The sequence below is a fragment of the Denticeps clupeoides genome, chromosome 6 (genome assembly GCF_900700375.1).
Source record: "Denticeps clupeoides chromosome 6, fDenClu1.1, whole genome shotgun sequence".
Taxonomy (NCBI): Eukaryota; Metazoa; Chordata; class Actinopteri; order Clupeiformes; family Denticipitidae; genus Denticeps; species Denticeps clupeoides.
Genome location: NC_041712.1, coordinates 16,854,806 through 16,880,243, shown reverse-complemented (window position 1 = coordinate 16,880,243; position 25,438 = coordinate 16,854,806). Strand labels below are relative to the sequence as shown.

General features: G+C 45.2%; 1 protein-coding gene across 6 annotated transcripts; it reads left to right on the top strand.

Moving 5' to 3' along the window:
- The first annotated feature begins 5,636 nt into the window (after positions 1-5,636).
- On the top strand, positions 5,637-22,990 carry gabra1 (gamma-aminobutyric acid type A receptor subunit alpha1). 6 transcript variants are annotated; one of them, XM_028983034.1, is made up of 10 exons: positions 5,637-5,825; positions 7,869-7,968; positions 9,998-10,110; positions 10,872-10,939; positions 12,307-12,527; positions 13,745-13,827; positions 14,910-15,053; positions 15,721-15,873; positions 21,992-22,194; positions 22,504-22,990. In XM_028983034.1, the coding sequence occupies exons 2-10, from the start codon at positions 7,892-7,894 to the stop codon at positions 22,819-22,821; spliced, it is 1,380 nt and encodes a 459-aa protein (XP_028838867.1). In that variant the 5' UTR covers positions 5,637-5,825; positions 7,869-7,891; the 3' UTR covers positions 22,822-22,990. The 6 variants fall into 6 exon arrangements, with proteins under 6 accessions (XP_028838867.1, XP_028838872.1, XP_028838868.1 ...); XM_028983039.1 differs by lacking the exon at positions 5,637-5,825 and adding an exon at positions 5,910-5,928; XM_028983035.1 differs by lacking the exon at positions 5,637-5,825 and adding an exon at positions 6,333-6,516.
- The last annotated feature ends 2,448 nt before the right edge of the window (positions 22,991-25,438 follow it).

Below are 25,438 nucleotides of genomic sequence, written 5' to 3'. Positions count from 1 at the left end.
GCATTAGGTATAGATTATTTCCTATCAGAAGTTCAAAATATACATACATAGGCAGCATATAGGCAAATGCTAACGGGTCTATCCAGGGGGCGCCACAAACGGAGGAAGAAAGTCAAACGTTCCACTATTCTTAGAACTAGATGGTATTAATGTGTGTTAATATGAAAAGAACAAGGCAACACGAATTTCCCTGTTTAGCAAATCCCTATTAAGTAGTGGTAATGATAATAATAATGATCCGTAACTTTCCTCTGAGGCCCAGCCCCTCCACATTTTGCCTGTCCTCGTATTCTGTGTGGTGTGTGGGTGTCCCGACAGCTGACACCGGGAGCAGGTCTATGGAAGTGGTTCCTACGCAATACCTGTTGGCACTTTCTCCGGCAAGCTGGTGATGGGCGCTTGACTCTGGGAATGGAACGTGTGGGCGGAGGGGGGCTGCCGACTGCGCGCGTGTGTTTGCCAGCCAGTTCTCACCTAGCCGAGAATAGTGACAGAATGGCAGTTTTTGTCTTGCTGCGATGTCGGGTGTTGATAATGTCACCTTGCCCCCAACATGTTTCGTTACTGAGTGCTAACAATCAGAGCGTTGTCCCTCTTCTCCCCTCTATTTCAGGGTCTGTTTTGACACCCGCTGTCATCCCCCGGAGTCACCGCATTTAATGGCGAATCAAAACGTTCGCGTGGCCACTCACAGCCTTTTTTTAAATTTTTTTATTTTTACCATGAGCGTAGTTTAAAAGTTTCAGCAGGAAACAGACGTATGTGCAAAAAACGAAAAGGTAAACTCTGTGTGCTTTCACCCAAGTCCTTAGAAATAATTTGTGATGCTCTAATAAGCTTTCATCTTTTTTTCATTTTAAATGTCAGCTGTGCTTCCTCAACAAAACTTTTCAAAGACCTGCAGCACGCCGGAGAAACTACGTGAAAAATGGAATAAAGGAGGCAGGAGCAGATGGTCAGTGAGATGTTAATGTGTGAGCCCAACTGCTGTTGGTTTAGTGAATCTCAGGGCTGTAATCACTGTTATGTAAACTGCGGACTCTGAGCGCTCGGGCCGTCTGCCTCCGCGGGCCCCGCCTGGCCTGCCGGCCCCTTTCCAGCTCCACGCAGACAGACAGGCAGGGAGGCTGGCAGGAGGGGATATAAAACATAGATGCGAAGGTCCAGTGCCAGCACAGTGGGTGGACTGGGGATGGGGGGTATCAGATGCGCAGAATCTGGAGTTAGCGACAAGTTGATGAAGAGTGCAAATATCGCCTGGACGTCGTGATGCACCAAAAAAAAATATATATATATGTCCTTATATATATATACATACATACACACACACACACACACACATATATATATATATGTGTGTGTGTGTATGTGTGTGTGTGTGTGTATATATATATATATATATATATATAAAAAGTGAAGTGATTGTCACATGTCACAAGTGATTGTCACAGCACTCAGTGCACACAGTGAAATTTGTCCTCTGCATTTAACCCATCACCCTGAGTGAGCAGTGGGAGGCATGACAGGCGCCTGGGGAGCAGTGTGTGGGGACGGTGCTTTGCTCAGTGGCACCTCAGTGTTACCTTGGCAGATCGGGATTCGAACCAGCAACCTTCTGATTACATATATATATGATGGTGGGTTAGGGTTAGGGTTAAGTGGTGCAACAAAATAAAGCACATGCCCTGTGCATGCGATGTGGTTATAGGTGCTGAATATAAACACATTAAACATAAGCTTTAAGCTTATCGCTCTTTCACACTGTTATGAGGAACACCCCATGAATTGCTTTGAATTGAATGTGTTTGTAGACTTTTGCCGATCACTTACAAGCGCTTTCTATCATTCTGTGCGAAAAAAAAATGATTGCGTTCAGGTAGAGGGATGCTCCATAACCGAGATACTGGCCAATGCCAGCGGAAGTATGGTGACATGTTCTGTTAACATTAACCTTCAATTGTGCCATCAATTAAAGTTAAATAAATAAATAGATAGATAAAATTATAGATGCAATCTTTCATGTGGATAATACCTCATTTATATGCCAGTTTATTAAACAGTCAAAAGCTATTTATTGTGCTGCCGCCACAAACAGCTGGGCTTGCTTTGCTTGGTGTACTTTAGGTCACATTAAATATTATCACAGAAATTAGGTGGTTCCGTGTCATAAATTAGGAGAATAATGTTCTACATTTAATCCCTTAACCCACTCCTGGAATGAGCACCAAAGTACTCTCTACTGTTCCTCATTCACTATCCTTAACCACTTATTCCTGTTACTCGAGGTTGTGGCTGCAAGAGCCCATCCTGGGACACTGGGGACTTAGCGTGGGGACTCAGCGTGGGGACTCACTCTGGGCGGGGCATACAGTCACACCCTGGATCCTACGTACAAACCACATTCGCCAATTCACATAGTGTTAATGTCTTTGGAGGGCGAGGGGAAACCAGAGAACCCGGAGGAGCATGTAAACTCCTCACACACAAGGTTTCAAACTCACATCCTTGGAGGTGTGAGACCACTGTCACAAATCTTTGGGGCTCTATATATATATATATATATTTTTTTTTATGACTACAAGAATTAGCGGATGTGCTAACCTAGTGGGTGAAGAAAGGGAACCTGCAAGCGGAAGGTTGCCGATTTGAAACCCCAAGGTGCCACTGAGCTGTCCCCACACACTGCTCCCTTTCATGGCTGATTTAAATCCGCTGACCACATTTCACTGTGTGCACTGGGTGCTGTGCTGTCATGTGTTACATGTGACAACTAATCACTTATAAAATATTATCAATAAATATACAGTACAGACAAAAGGTTTGGACACACCTTCTCATTCAATGTGTTTTCTTTATTTTCATGACCATTTACGTTGGTAGATTCTCACTGAAGGCATCAAAACTATGAATGAACACATGTGGAGTTATGTACTTAACAAAAAGTGGAGACCTGGCCTCCACAGTCACCGGACCTGAACCCAATCGAGATGACGCCATGGTAGTAAGTGGGATTCGAACCCGGGTCTTCTGGTTCATAGGCGAGTGTGTTACCCACTAGGCTACGACCACCCTGAGTGAGCAGTGGGCAGCCATGACAGGCGCCCGGGGAGCAGTGTGTGAGGATGATGCTTTGCTCAGTGGCACCTTGGCGGATCAGGATTTGAACCTTTTGATTACAGGACCACTTCCTTAACTGCTAGACCACCACAACCCCATAATAACATACAATTAATATCAGGTTCTTCAAATCGTGGTCCTCGGCATCAGAGAAATGCCCGTTTTCCAGGATTCTCTACTCAGAATTCAGAAACGTCATCGACCTGGGAGAACTGAAAACAAGGCCTGGATTTGGATTTGAGGTGAAGAGCTAAACAACATGCAGATGTCCCCATTTCCTTGAAGTTTACTGCCTGGTGTTCAGCTGAGTATGATGAAGTGTGTGGTAGGGCGTCATCGGGAAGCTACATTTACACAAGTTACAGTTGCCGCCGTTAATACACCCACAGCCGACGCAACGCCTGCCTTTCTCAAGACAATGGATCTTTCAACAGCAAACCCATGGAGAGTTATGCACGCTTTTCACAGATTACACACAGTTGTGAATTGTTGTGGGGCACAATGGTGTTGGTGACATGAAAGTGTCAACAGCAATTGCTGTTATAAAAAAACATAAAGGTAATTCAAATTTGTTTCAAAAAAGACAACAGGGAGTAAAACGTCTGAAAGGACTGGAACGGTTTTCCATCTGTTCTGTGTCCTTCTTACAATAGAATAGAATGTTTTTAATTGTCACTATATTCATAGACAATATGATTAAAAGCAACTCCTTCAGGGCAGACAAGTACGTAGAAAATAATACAGGAAAAATGCAAAATACAAGGTGTCAGAAATTGCAGAAATGAACAAATTACATATGGAAAGAATAAATAACTACAGTGTGATATGTAGTGTGAGTTGCACATTGTTGCTCATTGGATTATTGCACACTGTTGCAAATGTATTTCACAGTAACGAAGAGCATGTTCAGTGAGCAGTGGATGGGAATAATGATATATCACTGTATAAAGATATTACACAGTATTTTCAATGCTAATTAAATATTAATATTGCACAAATGGAGGATAGCAGGAAGTCCGGGGGTTCGGGGCTGAGGCTGTGTAGTCAGTGCATGTGTGAGTTTAGAGTGGCTTTAGTGTTACGGCTCTTGAGGAAAGGATGGGCACAGATCACGGCCACGCCCTTTATCACTACACGTTTACTGTAGCAGTAAACTTCACCCTGCAGGGGTATGCCAGAATTTACTTAGTTTGAACTTCCCAAGGATGATGATACACAAAAACAGGTTAGCAGGGTTAGTTAGTGAAAAATATGGTGGTGACCTAGTGGGTAAGGAAGCAGCCCCATAATCAGAAGGTTGTCGGTTCAAATCCCGAGCTGCCAAGGTGCCACTGAGGTGCCACTGAGCAAAGCACCGTCCCCACACGCTGCTCCCCGGGCGCCTGTCATGGCTGCCCACTGCTCACCAAGGGTGATGGGTTAAAAGCAGAGGACACATTTCAATGTGTCATCGTGTGCTGTGCTGCAGTGTTTCACAATGACTTCACTTAAAATGAAAAATATCGGTAAGTTGCTAAACTGGAGGGAATCAAACACTTTGGGGTGACCCTTGTCATCGGATCAGCTGTAGGTGGGCGTGGTTTACGGGAATCGAATACTTGATTATTAAACATAATTAAAATTACTATAGTTTGTTCTGTTCATGTACTAGGAGGTTTTCATCATCACACAGAGTTGGCTTTCTTTCCAGAGCTTTACACGCAATCTAATTCTAGGTGGATTTGTTGTTTTAGGTTAATTACATTTTTTTTTTTTGCTTTATAAATTTCCTCTCTAGGTGGTTGCTGATGATTGGTCGGCCGGTTTAGAGCGCTGACCTTAATCCCCGTAATATAAATACTGCGCATGGGAGGACAGGACACAGCTGCCCGCGGCGGAACGGGAGCAGGACCGCTGCTGCAGATCGCGCAGACTCATTTACTTCACGAGGAGGATGATGAGGAGGATGATGCATGTTTGAACCTTGAAAACAATAAGCGTTCACTTACATGGGGATTTAATTTTTTTTATATATATAAACAGACTTTATAAGCGCGGGGGGGGATTATAAAGACTATTTTAATCCCGGTGACGTTTCGCAGCATTTCTCAGTGATTAAAAAAAAAAAAACTTCACTCTGTATTTGCTCCGGCACGGACACGTGCCGCCGGCACGGGGACTAAAGCTCCCCCCTCCCCTACCGAAGCGCGCGCGCACACACACACACACACACACACACACATTCTCTCTCGATCACACACACACGCACCGTACGCGAGGGTCCGCTGCGCGCTCCGGTGCGGGAGTTGACGCGCCTGGCGCATCAGGTTAAGGTCGAAGCCGTGGGACGCCGGGCTCGGCTCGGCTCGGATCGGATCGGCTCGGCTCGGATCGGGAGAAGAGCGCGAGAATCACACAGAAACGCAGACGTCTCGTGACGCTGCGCATAAACGTGTCACGTGTCGAACACACACACACATCATAAGTTTTCATAAACGTTCAGGTTGTGAACGTGCCGCCGTCCTCTGCGGTGTGTGTGTATGTGTGTGTGTGTGTGTGGTGGTGGTGGGGGGGGGGTCCTCTCTCAAATGCGCGACCACAGCGACCGCGGAAAATCCACGGAGCGGCTCCGCGGGCGCGCGCCGCGCCTCCACGCACTCACAGCGGCGGCGGCGTCGGAACACCGGCCCCCTTCCTCACCTCCACGTGAGACCGGAGACCGAGTCAAGGTGAGATCTCTTTTACCGGCCGGAGGACGCGCGTTTTACTGCAGAATCAGTCCAACAAGATAAGAAGCGGCGCTGCGGCCGGAGACGAACGTGGATTTTTTTGGTGAGAGGAGATTAAACCGACCCAGCAGCAGCGGGTTTTTTTTGGCGTGGGTTCGGTGTCGGGAGATGGACGTAGAATAAAACTCAGCCGCGGCGTGAAGTCGCAGCCCGGTTTCACATCCGGTTTACCGCGGGACGCGCTTCTCTGGCCGTGGTCCGGGGGGGGGGAGCAAAAAAAAAAAAAAAAAAAAAACTCAAACCTTCTCACTCCGCGCGAGAACCGACTTGTCGAGGTTTTCTTCGCCATCACCATCCTCACCATCATCACCACCATCACCACCCCGAACCCTGCCTCCCCCCCGCCGTTCTGGCTCGTAGTAAGGGAGGGAGGGAGGGAGGGAGGGATGGAGATTGGGATGGGGGGGTTGGGGGGGGGGAGAAAAGAAAGGAGGAAAACGGGGGGACCGCTAGGAAAGAGTTGAAACTCCGGCACGCGCAAACTCAGCAGCGTCCGCGGCGGCGGCGGCGGCATCGGACGCGTCACATTCGGACGCGTCGCGGAGGATTCTTACGGTTTCCGTCTTCCCGTCTCCTTCCTTCGCGCGGCCCCCACCGGAGCCGAAGGATAACGGCGCCGGGGCGCGTCGCTGTAAGTGTGCGTGTGTGGGGGTGTCGTAGTCCGAGGTTTTTTTTTTTTTTTTTTTGGGGGGGGGGTCTGCGACTTTATTCAAACAGCCTGAAACCCCGACATAGTTCCTCTCTTTTTTTTTAACCGGGTAGGGAAGTGTCGCGGTTTTTAACGCCGCGCTCGGTAATTGTTCGGCACGTACGGACGCGGGAGGAAGGAAGGAGGAGTGCGGGGTGGCGGGCGGGCGGGGGGGGGGTATTTTTTTTGGACAGGGGCGGGGTGGTGGAGGCACGGGAGAAGGAGCATCGCGGAGGAACGCTAGTTGCATGCTAAAAAGAAGCAAAAAAAAAAAAAAAAAAAAAAAAATCCCATCCTGCAACTTCGCCTCTCGCGCGCGCCGCCGCTCCGTTATTCCGCTCGCGCGCGCCGCCGGATGGGAATAAGTTGGGAAGTGCCCGGTTATGTGGGATTTGGCGCTAAGCTGCATCATCCCCGCTTTACCAAATCCTCGCCAAGTGAGGGAATTTTGGACAGAGGCGCGCCGCATCCCGCGGGGTAACGTCCACCATTTAACACGCATTTCTGGATTTTTATGATTATTGGTATTATTAGTATAATTATTAATCGCGCTGGAGGTGTTTGGACGATTGGGTGATGGAGACTGTGCGCGCGCGCGTTACGCCGAGGAGAACGAACGGGAGTCGCGCGACGGGGGGGGGGGGGGGGGCGAGTGTCGTCCTTGCTCGGTGGCACCGCGCGTGGAAGCGCGGCGAAGAAATGGCGATCCACGGCCGCGGTCGCCGTTAGAGGACGGCTCGACTGGGATAATTGCGGGACATCGCGCGCGCCCGACCGGTTATTACATATATTATATAGTATGTATGATTTTTAGACATATATATATATATTTTTTTTTTTTGCCGTCGAATGGATCGGCAGTCCTGCGTGATAATTCTGCCGCTCGTCTCCTGAGGGTGCGGATTCGCAACGTGCGTGCGGAGCCCGTGATTCAGAGGGCGACTGCGCGCTCCCGCGGTCGCGCGCGCGCGCGCGTGCGCGTGTGAGAGAGTGTGAAATATGCGTCTCGTGATATAAACATGTGAAGGCGCAGCCGGTGGGGCAGTTGCAGCGGGAGCGCGGAGCGCGGGCACAAGCGCGTCTCATCACTTATCAAAAAAAAAAAAAAAAAAAACACGCCGTGGAGACGAGGCAGAGGTACGATCACGACCGCGGACACGACGGCTCCGTGGGGTCGGGACAGTGATCACCCTCTGCCTGGTCTCGGATGCTGTGTTTGAGTTCCATCTTCTCTCTCTCTCTCTCTCTCTCTCTCACTCACTCTCTCTCTGTTTTTTTTTTTTGTGTCTTTGCAGTGAAACTTACTCTTTGGTGAAGGATGTTCGCCCGGCGTGGAGCACACTGCTTGTGTGTATGGGCCTGTTTCCTGGTGGCACACGTGTTTGGCGGGAAAAGGTGAGTAGTGGCCGTCTCTCGCAGGGGGGGTCGCGGTCACGTCTGCTTCCCGCCTCGCCTGTCACAGTTCTTTAGCGTGAAGTGACAAGATCAGCACGACTTTGCTGGTCTGGTCTTCATTGGTCACCTGCACGTCCCGGAATGCATCGGCCTCGCGGCCAGACCTGCATCGAGCTGCCCGCTCTTTAAGCGCAATTAGGGGCGGTTGTCCGTGCTAAATAAGTATCATAATTAGTGTTCGTATCGATTCTGCCCAGTCAGTTGCCGAGGCACATAGAAAACATTTGAGTTTGGCCGAAAGGCGGCGGGCTCTTATGATAATTAATGGGACGTACACAGGCTAGAAAAGCTGGCATGAGAGGCGGGGGGGGGGGCTTTTAGTTATGGGGCCAAAAGGATCAGGCGGTGGATCAGCACGTGGCTCCAGGTGCAGTGGGGACCACGGAGATTCATTAGGGCCCACGTGCGCCCGCTTTGTTTCAGGCCTGGGGAAACCCACGTTACAAGCCGGTTTACGGGGACGGCATCTCTCACGCACACACACACACACACACACACACACACACACACACACACGGACAGGGGGTCCGAACGCGAAATTACGTGGCCAAACAAGACTGGTGTATTCTCTGTGTGACAACAGGATGCGCAGGTTATGGAACGGGGTTGTGAGGGATTGGGGGGGGGGGGGCCCTGGGCCCCGCCTCTTTGAAGACACGCGGGCAGCAGCAGCAGGAGCCGCTCGCATTGTTGCTGTTCTGCTGACCTGTAGATGGTGATGGTGTACAACGTTTCAGCGAGGGGGGCCCGGCCCCCGTAAAAAGACACGTGCGGCGCCGTATCCGTTATCTCTCGCCCCCCCCCCCCGCTCCCACAACATCCACCAACAACTTCCAGCTCGGCGTCCGGGACCTCGGGATCGATATTGGCCCGGAATGTCGGTTTCCGGGGAGAACGGAAGGGGACGTGTTTAGCCTCACCAGCGCGTTAATATATAAATATATACGACTTTATGTTGCTGTTTTTGTTCTGGTGTAAAACACCCCCCCCCCCCCGCGCTTCCTCCGAGCACCCCAGCTGTCAGAGCCGGTGCACCGGGGCCTGTCTAATTATATTAAATATATGACTGCCGTGTTTCTGTTTGCTCCAGTGCAATAGTTGCGGTGGAGGGGCAGAAACGTGGTTTATTTATGGTTTTATTTATTAATTTATTGCACAAAGAAACAAATAAATAACGCTGTGGCGACGCTGGAAGGGAGAGCCCACGTTTAAAACCGCGCCGCCGTCGGAAGCCCCGCTGCCCTCGATTAGTGAATCATTTAGCACCTCACATTTACAGCCATGTGATCCGTGTGTGTGTGTGTGTGTGTGGCCGCTCTCTTCCCTCAAGACCCTCCTCTCTCCAGGTCCACGCTAAACTAATCCTGGTGACCTCCTCCTCTCCTTGGAGCGGCATCTCGGGCCGCTCCGCTGCCGGTGGGGAGCCGCGATTGCCGTGAAACGGCTGATTATTCGTGGGCGGGGTGTTTTTTTTTCATGGAAGGAGACAGATTCACCCCCTAAACACGACTGGTCCCCGTTTCTCAGCACTTAAAACACAATTGAGAATAAACGACGTGCCCTTTTATTCCTTCACTTTCCGGTTTATGAGTGGCAGGGTTAACTGGGCACCCGTAACCCTGATAGCGGTTTTATGGGTTCCTGTATGGCTTCCAGCAGGTCCTTCTCCGCTGAGAGCGAGCCTGCATCGAGCCATTAATAATGCATCACGAATCTGCATACAGTTTTCCCTCTTCTTTCTTCATTTTTTTTTTATTTTTCTGATGAAAGCAGAAGCCGGTTTTGATTCATTTACATGGTGCCCTTTTAAAATTCCATTTCATGGGAGAACGTGGCATTTTGAAGCTGCCAAAGGAGTTTGTTTAAAAGACGCTTTGCGGGGTGCTTCCTCCCCACCGTGACTGGGATATCGATTCCCAACAATCTTCCACCTTAAATGTAAAAACTTTATTTTGATCTGCTCTGTTAGCTCGGGACAGAATGGGATTACAGACGAGCAGAAGGACAACACCACGGTGTTCACCAGGATCCTGGACAGCCTTCTGGACGGGTACGACAATCGTCTCCGGCCAGGTCTTGGAGGTGGGTGCTTCACTGCTTTTGTGGTGACATGATTCAAGGTATTGCCCGCTTATAGGACTGGCAACATGTGGGCAAAAATTATTTTGGAATAATTTGATAAATTACTACATCATTTTTGTTTCGTAAATTCTCCCTTCTGGTCAAATTCATTGGAATAATTGTTCCATAGCTTTGTTTTTATTAAACTGCAAACATTAAAATGAAACTATTTTGATAAATATCATATTATCATTGGCATGATAACTATATATCAGCCCTATTTGCTGCAGGCCGTTATTGGCTGGTTGGGCTACTTGGTATTTTCTCCTAATCTGCAGACCTTCTTTTACCAAAAGGTCATTTTGCATGTAGAATTGAGCATACAGAGCAACATATTAATAAAATAGACCTGCGTGTGTCTCGTGAATAAACTGAATGTTTATGGTATATACTTAAATGTCAGAAGGTTGCTGCATTACCAGATATCCTGACCTGCTGCGTATACAGACCCAAACCCTGTTGAGCTGCTGACGTTATTCCAGGATGATGAAGAATCCGGTAGAATTTAGAGACATGTTCATGTTCAAGGTTGAAAAGAATTCTAAAATAAATACATATTGTGGAGTGGGAGCGGACTGTTTTCGTCGCTGGGTGTGGCCCGGGTGAAAATTACAGAGCGATTAGATGGAACCCCAGGTCTTTCGCGGGGATAAAGATCTGGTTGGGTGGGTTAATGAGGGCTGCCGATCGACTCTCACTCCGCTCATTTTTTGCTTCAACAGAGCGCGTAACTGAAGTCAAGACCGACATTTTTGTGACGAGCATTGGGCCCGTCTCGGACCACGACATGGTACGCCCGCCTCACCTCCCCTTAAATGTCACCTGCTTGTGTGCTCGTGCTTTTCACCCTCGCGTGTTACGACATTCCGGAGCAAATTAGCATTCAAATGGATGTGTGTGCACACATATGTGCGTGAGTGTGTGTGCATGTAATTGCAAGTGCACTTCAAATGTCATTGAAATCGTGTTTTTAAGGTCAGCTGGCTGCCTGCGCTGTGGTTTTGCGTTTGGGGTTGTGTGAACGTTCTTGGGTGCTGGGATGTTTCATTGCCGCTGTCTGTGAAGCGAACAATGAAGTGAAAGTTGCCTGAAGTGTGTATGTTCATCTGTGCCTCCCCGGAGCTGTGAATTAGATTAAGGTCTCACTCATGGCTGAACCGATGATTAAAAAGAAAGTGGGAGAAAGAGAGAGAGAGAGAGAGAGAGAGTAAACCGGAATAAACAAGAGAATACCTCTCTGGTTGACCCCAGGTGACCTGAAGGTTATTTTCCATTTATAAGAGAGGGGACAGGGACAATACATCTTTTTTTTTTTTTTTTTTTTTCATGAATGATGCCTCTGGATAAACTGTCAATTTATTTTTATTTTTTTACGGCTTACAGATGTTTCTTTACCGTGGCATCGCTGGAAATTAATTACGCTTGTTTTTTTCTGCACACACAAACACACACACACACGCGCGCACAGTCTTTTAGCATCTGTGCAGTCCACTCTCCACCATTAAATAATAAAAAAAAGATGCCAAGCCACGGAAGTACTTTGTGTACTTGACTTAATTTGAGCTAATTACCCTCCTCAGCATATGGGCCCCGTGCTTTTTGGCGGCAGATCACGAAACGGCCGACCCGCTGAGAACAAGGGGGCCAAAGAGCAGCGCCCTCCACTCAAATTACCTTGCAGCTTTTTCAGCCAATTACGTCCAGCCAAGCCAGAAGTTTCAAAGTTGGGTCTTCATTGCGTCGCCTCATGGCGACGTGCTTGTAGCCGCGGCGATCAACATTCATTAGCGCTCGGCCCCATCAGGGCTGGGTTTTTTTTGCCCCACTGCCTAACTGTGGGTAAAACCTACATCACAACGCGTCTCTTGGTTGGACGCAGCAGCGGACGTAATGACTAATGCTGACAGACAGCGTGAGCACAGGATCCGTCTACGGCTCGTCCAATCAAATCCCCTAACCTTTTCAGTGAAGACTCAAATGCAAAAGGTCAGGTACCAGTAACAGATTAAGAAAAAATATAAAAAGACAGGTCACTGCCAGTTTAGGACACCTGAAATGTTGGGGAAAAGTGCTGGGCTGGATGCGATCCTTGATGTAGGCGTAATGACGCCGAAATTCCATGCTGTGATCTGAACGTTCCCTCTTTGCCTCGTTCAGGAATACACCATTGACGTGTTCTTCCGACAAAGCTGGAAAGACGAGAGGCTAAAATTTAAGGGCCCGATGGCCGTGCTCCGACTGAACAACCTGATGGCCAGCAAAATCTGGACGCCCGACACCTTTTTCCACAACGGGAAGAAGTCTGTGGCCCACAACATGACCATGCCCAACAAGCTTCTGCGTATCACAGAGGAAGGGACGCTGCTCTACACGATGAGGTCAGTCTCTGTCTCTCAGGTCTTTCCTTTGACTATCTTCATAAAACACTTAAGTTCTACTCTGACCTTCATCCCACACTTAGCAAGCCTGGTTTTGATTGGCTGAGATGTATTCTGTGTTTCATTTTGCCAACCCTTCTGGTGCCAAGACCAGAGAACGCAATCTAACAGTTTCTAAATATCTGTCGCTAATGTCGCTAATGAGCTACAGCCAATGAGAGGGCAGGACAAGGGATGATACAAATGGACAGGGACAGATAAAACAAATCACACGGTCTACACACACCAACCTATGTCTTGATGTGTAGCTGCTTGTTTTCTTAGTTTCCTTTTGATCATTGCACAAGTAAGTTGCAGTGCCTGGTGATGCGCTAAACTCCTGATTGACAATATTTTGAGACCCTGTGGGACCAGATGGAGGCTGAAAGATCATGTAGTGTGCAGCAGCTGGAGCAGTTAAACTGTGATATTAGTTACTACTATGTTATTACATGGTTGTTACATGTTATAACTTAATTTTAATTTTAATGGTTATATATTATAGTATATGACCCAAAATACTCCTGTTTCCACAGATGTGGCTTCCCTTTATTTCATGCTCTGCCACAGACATCTGTGTGACCTATAAGTAGGGGCCTATATTTAGCAAAATCTGCAGTGGGACGGCTGCCTTTAGAGCTATTAGCGCATCAGGGGCATTCCAGCCTCCGTCCACAGCCGAGCAACGTGCCATAAATAAAAAAAAATCTGCAGTGTCCAGAAATGGACATAACATGTGGGCTGCACTGGACACCCATAAAACACCTTTTAAAGGGTTTATTAGAAGACCCGGGTGCATGGGGAGCTCATATTGGCCTTAGGGAGTGATGAATGGATGCCGCTTGTTGGCAGTATCGATGATCCGTTTTTCACCCCTGTCAGAAATGAAGTCGGGGATTCACCGGGAGTGTCCCAGTTCCTCGGCGGAAAGCAGTATTTCAGCCGTTACCACGTTACTACAGGCCGTAGTAATTAAAGGAGCAGCGGATGGCCGGCAGGCCATGAATATTGAATTTTCTGGCTCACGCCGCCTGGTTCTCTCTATTCATGTCTCCACCTGTTCCTTTTTTTTCCCGACTACAATTTCCCCACCCACCATTGCCTGTTCATACATTTATTTTCTCCCCTCTATTTCCTGCCCTCCCTCCCTGTGTGTCACTCCGGCTTTCCTTTGCCAGGCTGACGGTCAGGGCAGAGTGTCCCATGCACCTGGAGGACTTCCCCATGGACGCCCATGCCTGTCCACTCAAGTTTGGCAGCTGTGAGTATTGATCTACCTCTACCTCCCTCCCCACTGTCCCTTCGCTCTCCACCCCACCTCTCTTCATCTGGGCAGAGTGAAGGGTTGCGATGTTGGCCTGTCTCCATGAGCAGATTCTTTTTTTTTTTTTTTTTTGCTGAGCTCTGCAGGTAGCACAGTTGCAGGGAGCAGTATTTACTTTTTAGCGGAGCTGGCACTCCTCTATCACGTTTCCTACCTCTCCCTCCCTTCCTTCACCAGCACCCATTCTTTTGACCCTAAAGCATCCCTGAAAGAGACAAAGAGCTCTAGTATCTGTTTTTGAAAGTGGGGGGGGGGGACAAAAAACTCTGTGCTAAATAAAAGAGCAGCCTGTGACTCCAGGCTCCAAAGCTGCCTTTAAATATTTCAGTGATGAAGCACCTCTGCAGTACTCTCCACTGCAGTACAGGAGCTTGGCTCCCATTTTGACATTTCATTTGACATCACAGAAATGTGACACACGTGCCTTTTTTATACCCCCTTTTGTGTTAACTGTGACTACAAATTGGCGCAAGCCACAAAAAAGTTTTTGGTTTCATAAAATTACAGTTCTTATGATGCAGGGCTGGAAAATGTATTGCTTTTATGTAGAGGTCACACATTCTTTACTGTTTCTTTACAAGAAAGTAAAATGGAGTTCATTAGCAGCCACCCAGGCCCAGTGCAGAGTATAACGCAACTAAAGTAAATCACACAAGTGCAGGCTAATAGCTCCGCCTCCACCACATAACACAGCTTGTCTTAAAGACTTGCCGTGGCTCTTCAAAAAAAACACCAGAAAAAAACCCACGGACAGTACCATGAGATTCCTGTACGGTTGGACCCCTAAGTAGTACAATTATTTTTCATACCAAAACAATCTCATAGTTTAGAAATAAGGGTTGTACCATCTGACAATTTGATTGTCTTTGACTTTTGAAATTGGGATAAATAAAAATTTTGGAATATTTGGACATTGGATCCATTTTAAAATGTTAATTGATGTCTTTTTAGCCCGAAGTTTTTAGAAAAGTATACAGGACCCAGTGAGTTCCACTGAGATGGATGCCTTATTCCCCTAGATGCTTACACCCGTTCAGAGGTCGTCTATGTGTGGACGAGAGGAGCTGCCCAGTCGGTGGTGGTGGCCGAAGACGGCTCCCGGCTCAACCAGTACGACTTAATGGGCCAGACTGTGGATTCTGGTGTGGTGCAGTCCAGCACTGGTGAGCATCTCTCTCCTTATCATTCTCTTACACAGAGAAAGCTCCACCGAGCCTGTTGGTTTGTTTATTCTGCACGGGAACGTGCCCTAGATTCCGCTATTCCCCTCCTGGTGAGGAAATCTCTTTATTTTTGGATAGGATGCTGATTGATACTGGCCTAATAACAGGAAGCTCAATATGACTGACCCTTAAAAAAAAAAAAAAGCAGTAAGCAGTAGGAGGGGAAAAAAGTCGCTGCTTATTCAGCTCTCAGCACTTGTAGTGTCAATAAGCACAGCTTTAAAATGGATATACAATGGAAACCCGTGACGAGGGGACATTGATCAAAGCAAATGTAATTAATTTTGCATGGCCGATGAATAAGCAAATTGGATTCCTGTGGGCACAGCCATCCGAAATCGGTAAATAACAAGTCCCGACAACGGCAACCGAGTTTTTTTACTAACCGTTTGGATTTAAGACGCCCAAGTGCCATGAAGCACACGGCGACAGATGTCCCCACCACAACGTTAAACTCTCCTGATCACACAGACGGAGATTATAGGAACACATGGAGAGATGATGCACGGCAGAGTAGCATGCAAATCCTGCGGCTCTGTTCCCTTCACCACCTTTTTTTCGTCTTCACTTCCCTTCCCTCAAATCCTTTCCTCTTCACCCCCCTCAGGAGAGTACGTTGTCATGACGACACACTTCCACCTGAAGAGGAAGATCGGTTACTTCGTCATCCAGACCTACTTGCCCTGCATAATGACGGTCATCCTATCTCAGGTGTCCTTCTGGCTTAACCGGGAATCGGTGCCTGCGAGAACCGTGTTCGGTAAGTTGCTCTAATTGGCGGCGGCCTCGACCAATCAATAGACTGTTAACCTTTTACTCCTTTTCTGGCATTTACATGAATGACAAGGAAGGTTCACGTCACATGCGTTGTTTTTTTCCCCCGACGCTCTATGATGCGTCCACTCACGGTGTAAATTGGCTGAAAAATTAAATCATCCGACCCCAGCAACATGATGGATGCCTTCAATTTGCGTTCTCTCATTTTTTAACTGTCTCGTGTGCCGAAAGTGCAGCAGAATGCCTAGAATTTAGAAATCCATAATTCGACAGTGACTGCAGTGGCTTGTGAAGTTTTAAGCTGGGCAAGACTCTGTGTGTGTGTGTGTGTGTGTGTGCATGCACGTGCCTGTGCTGTTATGTAACCGAGCACTACAAAGGGAAGATTTCACTTCCTCTGCATCACGCTCTATAGCAGAGCTCTAGCCCGGCCTGTCCTCGCGTCACCCTGCCTCGTGGCCCTCGCCCCGCTTGCTGAGAGTTCCTTTTGAGATGTCCCGCTTTTAAAGGGCAGCAGCACAGACATAAACAAGCCGCCCCAGTACCACAGACACCAGGCTTTGTGGGGTGGGGGAATACTGTGAGAGGAACTGTTCACCGCCAGACAACAACAGAGTTGTTGTTTTGTTTTTGGCCTTGAATTATAAATACTTTATCCAAGTATTTCTGAAGGCATTCTGTCATTCATTCTACCATGAATATCATATTTGCCCAAATACCCTCAACAATAAACAAATCCAAACTTTTGTTACAAAATAATATATTTTTATACAATCGAACTGTATTAGATTTTTAGTCTCAAACGTAAACGCAAGACAGCACTTTTTCATACGTATTTTATTGGACAATTTTATTGGACAGGAATAAGACATTATGGAAACAGAGTGCATAGAGAGGGTACATCATTACGCTGTGGTTACATTTTTTATGTTTTGTACCATAAATCCACTTTAACCTTAAGTATGCCAATAAAAGTTCATAGTATCACATTTTGTTACATGGTATGATATACGTGACATTATCATATGGAATATTGACTTAAGTATCGAAATAAAAAAAAAGTCATTTATTGGCTCTAGGAATAAAACACACATTACCAATTATTTGAAGCTCAGCATTACACTGTAAGCAATACAGTGTATATACAAGAACACTGCTACAAGGGCAACATGTCCCTGGATGTGGTGATTTATGGGGCTGGGTGTGTAATTTCTGTTAATTGGTCAATTAATTTATGCTAAGTGATTTTAAACAACATTTACATGAATTGCATGTTTTAATTCGACTTCACAAAGGAGTAAACGGCAGTGTTGGTGTCCATGCCCATCCTGAGTACAGTTTTTTTTCTCCCAGGACATTAACACTCTTCAGTACATTAGCTGGATTAATTCCTTTAATAGATTTCTGCACAAATCGTTGTGTCGTTGTCGAAAATCTAATGTGCAGCACACGTTTCAACCAGCGTGAGCAAACAAAACTGTGCACCAATGGGGGGAAGTCTGGCTTTTAGATAAGTAGGCAATTTAAAAACGCAGCAGTGAGCGGCCTTATCTATTTGTCATTGTACCGCCGAAAGATGCTTGATAAATTTGGGGCCTGCCCACTGTTGTGGAAAACTGCTTCACTCTTTTTCTGTAATTGGACAATGACATCATGGACATACAAGCCAAATGAAGGTGTTTATTACACTTCATTATGCACCGAACGTCATCGCTATGCAAGCCATGGCCCTCTGGGCTCTCTCCACCGTCAGTGGCACTCTAGTTTTTTTTGTCTCCCGCGCTCTTAAAGCCACTCTCGCTGTTCTTACTGGCTGGGCAGAGCTGCTGTTTGATGCATTGGCTGATCAAGGCACAATGGTGATGCTGGCAGCCGTTTACTTGTGACAGTTTACCCGCACGGGGCGGGGGGTTTGTGGCACCCCGCAATCTCCAAAACAGTCGCTTTCGCAGGCAACCCTGCCTCCCAGCCGCTGGTGTGTCTATAGGGCCACCGTTGGAGAGGGTGGGGGGCACGGGAGCCTGGATTAGTGTTGACTGCCTCAGAGCTGGAGCTGGAGAGGCGCTTTGAATGCTAAGTATCAGAAAGCTGTGTCACCCTAGAGGGCCTGACCGCAGGTTACCGAACGCTTTAGAGCACTGATTGATTGGTTTGTGGTTCGTTGTCCCCTAGATGGATGTACTCACATGTCACTGCGATGATGGGCCCCATCAGCACCCCCCCACTCAATTCATCAACTGGGATCCATGACATTATTTAGCTGATGGTTCCTGATCTCTTAATTCTCCTCCTCTCCCGGCGTGCGCATCAAGCCCAACCTTGTTAAAAGTTATGGATCATCTAAATCAAGCATTCCCCAATCCTGCAGGCCTCACTTAAATGAATGGGAGAGGTGGAGGGTGTGTTGGGGTTCTCAACAATTGAGTTATAACCCGATTAATCCATTTAGAATGTTCTGGCTGGGCGACTGCATTCATTAGAGAGTCCCAAATTCACTGCAGTCTATTAGTCCAACATGTCAAACAGACGTTTAAGACCAGCACTAAAAATCATGCCCTGCTGCTTAAGTTAGTTACTTAGAAAAATGACTGGTGTTAAAGTTTGGTTTAGTGTCTCAGAAGAACGATGGTAATTCTTGTGGAAGATGTAAGATTTCCTTTAGATATAATTACAGTCATTAGGGGGTGAGCTGGGGCGCAGAGACAGACAGAACAGCTGAAAGATTGTACTTGAACGCTGTATTGTGCTGTGGTTCAACGTTGACATAAGTCCAACATTAAATCGCTCAGACTCCTGAAGTCCTGTTATTCGGCCAATCAACTCAATTAAGTCCCAACTGAAGTGTTGCCATAGCCATTTTGCGACTTACAGATGGTACATTTATTCATGAAAATAAATTGCATACTTGGATGCGTCATTATAATGACATTGGTTCCCTTGTTACAGTGACACCTACCATTGGTGGGATGTAATTGGCAGCAAGTGAACATTTTATCATCGATGTGCTTGAAGCAGAAACAAGAATGTGCAGGTTCCCTGACTGCAGTGGTGGGGACCTACCTAAGAAGAGCTGTTTTAGCACAAATCACTGAAAAGGTTCATTTTGGTTCTGGTAGAAAGGTGTCAGCTAGTTGCCTTTGTTGACCTGTGTCACCACCAAACAGTGGCATTGGCACCATGATGCACTGTGGGAAGAAGAGAAGCCGGCAGAGGCAGTGTGATGCTCTGGACAATGGTCTACTGGGAAACCTTGGGTCCTGCATTAATGTGGGTGTTGTCATGTACAGATGCAAGTGAATTGTTTTTCTACAGATTACTGATTGTTATAAATATACTTATAACATACTTGGTAATATATGGTTGCACATTTACTAAGCATGTGTGGTAAAAGCTGAGGTGGCATGGTAAAGACGTTGTGAAAGGCGTTGAGCATGCATACATGTTCTGTTGCCGGTTTTGTAGCAAGGAGAGTCATCTAGAGAGAGATTTCACGGAAATGAGATTTCAAGATGGCAGAATAACATACCCTTGCCATCCTGCGCAATGATCCAAGAATGGTTTGAGGAATGCAGCCACGAGTTCAAGGTGTTGACTTGGCCTGGCTAGATATCAGTCCAATCTAGCATCTTGTGTGCTGGCATGAGCTTGGTCTTGTGTGGTCCATGCCTCATTCAGCAAGGGCTGTTTTGGCAACAAAAGAGGAACAACTCAGTATTAGGCAGGTAGTCTTATAGTCATAGGCATGGGTGCTGCCAGCATGAAAATTGTGTTTGGTGGACAGCAGATTTTATATCCAGCCCATTGACAGCTTGGACAGCCAGGTTCTAGCTAATTTGCTTGGTTGTGGCATATTAAGAAGTGGTATAAAATGTCACAGGATTGTGCAAAAAGAAAAATTCCTCTGTCCTGTAGAATTCTTCTCCTGGGTTGAGGGTGTACACTGATCTTCTTTAACTCCAGGATTATCGGAGAGCCTCAATGTTCTCCACAAAATGGCACCATGCAGTGACTTCATCTTCTTTGCTCAGCCGGCCCGTTGGCTGCAGTTCAGTTCAGGGCGAAGTGACAGGTGCACATTTCACCTGAGAGACAAGAACCAAAGCCAAATAATATGGCGCTTTGTCTCACGAGAATGCACATTTGCTCCATCCGGGCTGTGCGTGATGGTAATAAAAGCCGAAACATCTTGCCGCGTGACTCAGAATAAACAGCAACCGATCCCTGCAAAAACAGATTGCATTTGCAGACTGACCGCTTTGGCCTGTCAGAAGTCGTGGCTCACTGAAGGGTTTCAGATGCGGCTTGGCCGAATAAAACCGAATCAGCTACAACACTCTGTATCGCTTCCAAGTGAGCATTGAATGTGCAAAGGACGTTTGTGGAGAAGGACCGCTGCCCCATGGCCGTAGCCTTTACTGCTTCATAACCATGTGAGGGAGATCACTTTAAAGAACTGTGGTAGGGCAGAACCTTGTCAGAGAGAAATGTAGCCGACCTACCGTGTAAAAATCCACATCCGGTCAGAGCGAGGGCAGTGCGGCCGCTCTAAAAAGAGTAACTCTTGAGATACGGCGCAGTTAAGGCTGTTTAATTAGGGTGGCTTCAGCCTACTGGTCAGTGAACCCAGCTGTCATAAGTCATAAGTTCAAACCTCGCTCGTACAAATTCTTCCTCCGCTGAGCCCCGGAGCGGCACACTTAAAATCCTTACCACTTGCAGAGGGCCGATGATTAGGAGATGAGGCAGTCAGATAAATGAATAAATGTAAATGTCGGACAGTTAAAGGAATAAGATGCCCTTGTCGTTGGAACTGAAGTGTTGTGTAAGAGGACATTCATTACTAATCAGGAACTTTGCTCAGAAGCCCTCCATGTCTCCCACTTCTACAGACATAATCAGATGAACTGGAATTACAATTAAACACACACACACACACACACACATACATAAATTTTGAACAGTAAAAGGATATCACTCTATATTAATAATGTAAAATTAATGTTGAGTTCTATGAGAGGTGATTTGCTTTGGTTAAAGTTCTAGGTCATGTGACAGGTTTTACGTCTGTGTCTAAAGATAATGAATTATAATCGTTTATTAAAATTTTTCCAACTAATAGCCATCCAAGTGTACATTTTTACAGTACGATTATTAAAGTGAAAGTGAAGTGATTGTCACTTGTGATACACAGCAGCACAGCACATGGTGCACAGAGTGAAATTTGTCCTCTGCATTTAATCCATCACCCTGAGTGAGCAGTGGGCAAAACAATACAAATATAAATGACAGATGCCCGGGGAGCAGTGTGGGACAGGATTGCAAGAATAGCCTTCCCCCTGCTCTTCGGCACCCTCAATCTGGTCTATTGCTTTGCTCAGTGGCACCTCAGTGGCAGCTTGGATCGGGATTTGAAACAGCAACCTTCTGATTAGGGGGCAGTGGTGACCGCCAGGGCACCACTGCCCATAAGGGACATCTAAGGGACACTAAATTGCAGTTGCATTGTATGTTACTACTTTTGTATTTATAATGTACTACACACATATACATTATATTAATGGATAATGTATGAGTAATACATTTCTTGCTCTTTCTCAGGAGTCTGATATATCTGTCTATATATTTGTTATCTATATTTATATTTATAGCTCATTGTTTTGTAAAATTCCATAGAAAGTGAACTAAGAGATTTTTTTTTAATCTGTACAAAACCATACTACATGCTGGTGAAGTGTGCAGAGCTGCTTTAGTTGGAAGAGGTTAATTCAGGTTAATTCTATTCATTATACAGGAGAGTCCAAATTCATATTCACACAGAGAAGCCACCTCATTGTTCATGTATTGCGGAGAGTGAGAATTTGGGAGGCGTCCAGAGAATTGGCAAGCCCCGTGCCAGCTAATCAAAATTTAATGCCCAGCCTGCCAACATAATACTCGCTCGTGCGCTGTACATTTGAGCAATTTTTCACAATGACCAAAAAGCCTGGGACCAATTCCGAACTCATAATGGTTCGTGTGTTACAGCGTGTGTTCATTACGCGCACAACTCTAAAACGTGTTGAAACGATCCAACAAATTTGTTCAACTTGTCCATCCTGCAGGTGTGACTACTGTCCTGACTATGACCACACTGAGTATCAGCGCCAGGAATTCGCTCCCCAAGGTGGCCTACGCCACAGCCATGGACTGGTTCATTGCTGTGTGCTATGCCTTTGTCTTCTCTGCCCTCATTGAGTTTGCCACCGTCAATTACTTCACAAAGAGAGGCTACGCTTGGGATGGCAAAAGTGTAGTTCCAGAGAAGGTGGGTTTTCATCTGCTTCTTCTTTCACATAGGCAGGGCTGTATAATTAGTATTTTTAATCACAGTATAGTTTTGATTATATTGTTCCATTTAGCTTTTTTTAAAAATAAATGTGCCGTGAAGTGTTTGACAGTTAGGGGTTAACTACGTAATTACACCTTCCAGTTATGCATACTGAACATCAGTTTCTACTGTATCATGAAATTAATCAACAGTTGGTCTGTTAGAAAATTAGTACTTTGCCTTTTTTGAGATTGGAGATACAATGTTGAGATTGGTGGTTGACCGCTTCTCTTGGTTCCACCACAGCAAAAGAAGAAGAAGGAGTCACTCTTGAAGAAGAACAACACATACACTGCCGCTACAGCAACAACGTTCGCCCCGAACATTGCTAGAGACCCTGGTTTGGCTACAATTGCCAAGAGCGCCCCACCTCCACCCACCGAGCCCAAGGAAGAGCCCAAACCCAAGCCGCCGGAGGCTAAGAAGACCTTCAACAGCGTGAGCAAGATTGACAGGATTGCAAGAATAGCCTTCCCCCTGCTCTTCGGCACCTTCAATCTGGTCTATTGGGCCACCTACTTGAACAAGAAGCCCAAAAATATTGGTGCCCTAACACCTCACTAATTTATCTATTTTTTTCTTATGTTTTATCTATTTATTTATTTATTTATTTATTTATTTCGTTATTAGAATATTTATTTCGGGAAAATGTGTATATGATGTGTGAGTTCCCAGCTACTTTACTGCAGACATGTTACATACCATTTTTGAATAAAATAAAAAAATAATAGTCTACGGCGATTTAAGGTACATTTTATGGCAGAGTATGTGTATTATATATATACAGAAGATAATGCTGTCTCCACAAATACACCACAGTTGTGAAGGTTCTCAATTTGTTCTCTTAGCACTGCTGTCTTTTCTGATTGTTTAAGTGTCATACTGTATAAAGGACTGGGATTTTAATTTTCAAAAAAATGAAAATCAACATGAGAGAAATGGTCTAGTTACAAGGATTTCCCCACCCCACATTGTTACTTCTATTTCCCGTAGGTAATGTTATTTTACTATTTTTTACAAGATAGGGTTTCTGCAATAGCAATAAAACATGTCTCAGTGGAAACAAGTCACATTATTCACGGATTGAATAGATAGTTCAACAGCTCAGTCAAATACTATGTGCATCATGAAGCATTTAGTCTTACTGTAAATATTGCAATGTGTTAAAGGTGTCAACAATAGGTATAAGCTTTTGCAAAACATAACTTCAATATGTAAGTAATACCATGGCTGGAGACAGTTTGATTGAGAGTTGGAAAATTAATTCTTTTCTCTTTTTTTTATCACATTTTTCATGACTCTTCCAAAAAATTAAGTTGAAGTAATGGATGAGTATGAAAAAGAAATTTTATTACAATGAAAACTATTTGATATTCGCTGTTTGATTGGACTAGTGATGAATTAAGAATGTAAACGCGTTTTATACTTCAAGAATCAAACCACGCTTATTGCTTGCATTGATTTATTGATGTGGTCCTGGTGTTATTGTTTGGTTTTTGTGTGCTGCTAGTAGCTAGCATTGCATTGGCACTAATGCATTGATAGTGAAGAGCAGAGCCTTCTACAGTTTTTTTATTTAATATTTTTCTTTCTTACGGAGAAGGATCTCTTTCCCCTTTGAGCCCATTGTTGAGTTCGAACCTTATAAGCTTCACTCAGAAAGTACCAGCTACACTGCCTTCAGTCTTACATGCGATAGGGCGGGAGTTGTCTTTGTCGGGTGACATCAATTGCTGCTTGTCTGTAAAAGTGAAAGTTTTACGATTTCGATTTTTACGATTCCAAAGCGCCAAACATGTATGCTAGCGCTGTGTCCTAACACGCATTTTATGACTTTTGTGTTCATTTTTGTAGCATGATGTCAGTCCCTTTCTGAACAAAACCAAAACATGTACATTGGTTCTTTCTTCTTGCACACACAAAAATGGCCGAAAAAAATATTACGAAACAGCTTTTTGTCAGTATTTATCCTATTATATATTTTTCTTTTCATATTACGTTGATGTAGCAATATATGATTAGCAAGGGCTTTTGAAGATCTGAGCTTGTTTGAGGTGACTTCCATTGTAGCTTTATGTCCACCTCAGATTTCTACACAGTTCAGTGTGTTCACTGTTGATATATAGAACTACGTTGTCTTCGTAAAATGTGGAATTGAGCAATGTCTCTGTTTTCATCCGTACTCTTTTTTTTTTTTTGTGCTTTCCTTTTTGTTATCTCCGAATGGTCTGAACTGAAGATCCAAATTGTCCAAAAGACTTTTGTGCACAATGGACCGTTTGGAGACTGCGGTTTCAGTAAAGCGGGTGTCTATTTTTTTCCCACTGAAGCGTCATTGAATCTCATTTGTTGTGAGTGTGTGTAAGAGGGGGTCTTTGGCATTACTGCCATACAGAGGGATGCAGCTCCAGCTGTTATTACAGGGGGTCACGTGTACAAGTGCAGTTCTGGAATCAGAAACTACCATTGGAGCGAAACACTTGTCAAACGGTGTAAAAATATAAATATATAGATATTTCCGTTCGAATCTACTATGGATATTTATTATCATGCCTAAAGAGTAAATATATAATATACATAATGCATATATAAATATTTCATAAAGATTTTAAAATCAAAAAGATAATATTGTTTGTACCGACCTATTGTTATGCATTTTGCACATTAGAGGCATATTTTACATTTAGTCAGCTTTGTGCTATGCAAGGATAGCTTTGAACCACATTAATAAGCTTTTTTCCCTAACCGTTGTCTTTCAGATGAACATGATACTGTAAAAAGCTTAACCGTTTAACAGACCATGCAGCCTAAATTTGACCTTTCTTTTGCGAATAAGCTTGAAACATTGCTTTTCCTTTTCAGCAAATAACTCTGGTTTGATTCGTGGTTGAGGGAGACACAAATGTTGATTTTCATTACATGGCAATAAATAAACAGATACAAGCCTGGACTGAATGAACTAGAAGTTTCGTAAAATTGCTTTGTTTGTATTTAAAGGGAGAGCATATTGAATTATGATGATGTATGGATAGTTTAAATGAATTATTTTTAAATTTTGATCACACATATATATATATATATATATATATATATATATATATATATATATATATATATATATATATATATATATATATATATATATATATATATATATATATATATATATAATTATATATAT

Bases quoted from the DNA above. Each gene is read 5' to 3' on its own strand.
- gabra1 (XM_028983034.1), top strand. From the start codon at position 7,892: ATGTTCGCCCGGCGTGGAGCACACTGCTTGTGTGTATGGGCCTGTTTC. The intron at 10,940-12,306 runs GTACGCCCGCCT...TGCCTCGTTCAG, and splicing joins CCGTCTCGGACCACGACATG to GAATACACCATTGACGTGTT. The intron at 15,054-15,720 runs GTGAGCATCTCT...CACCCCCCTCAG, and splicing joins TGTGGTGCAGTCCAGCACTG to GAGAGTACGTTGTCATGACG.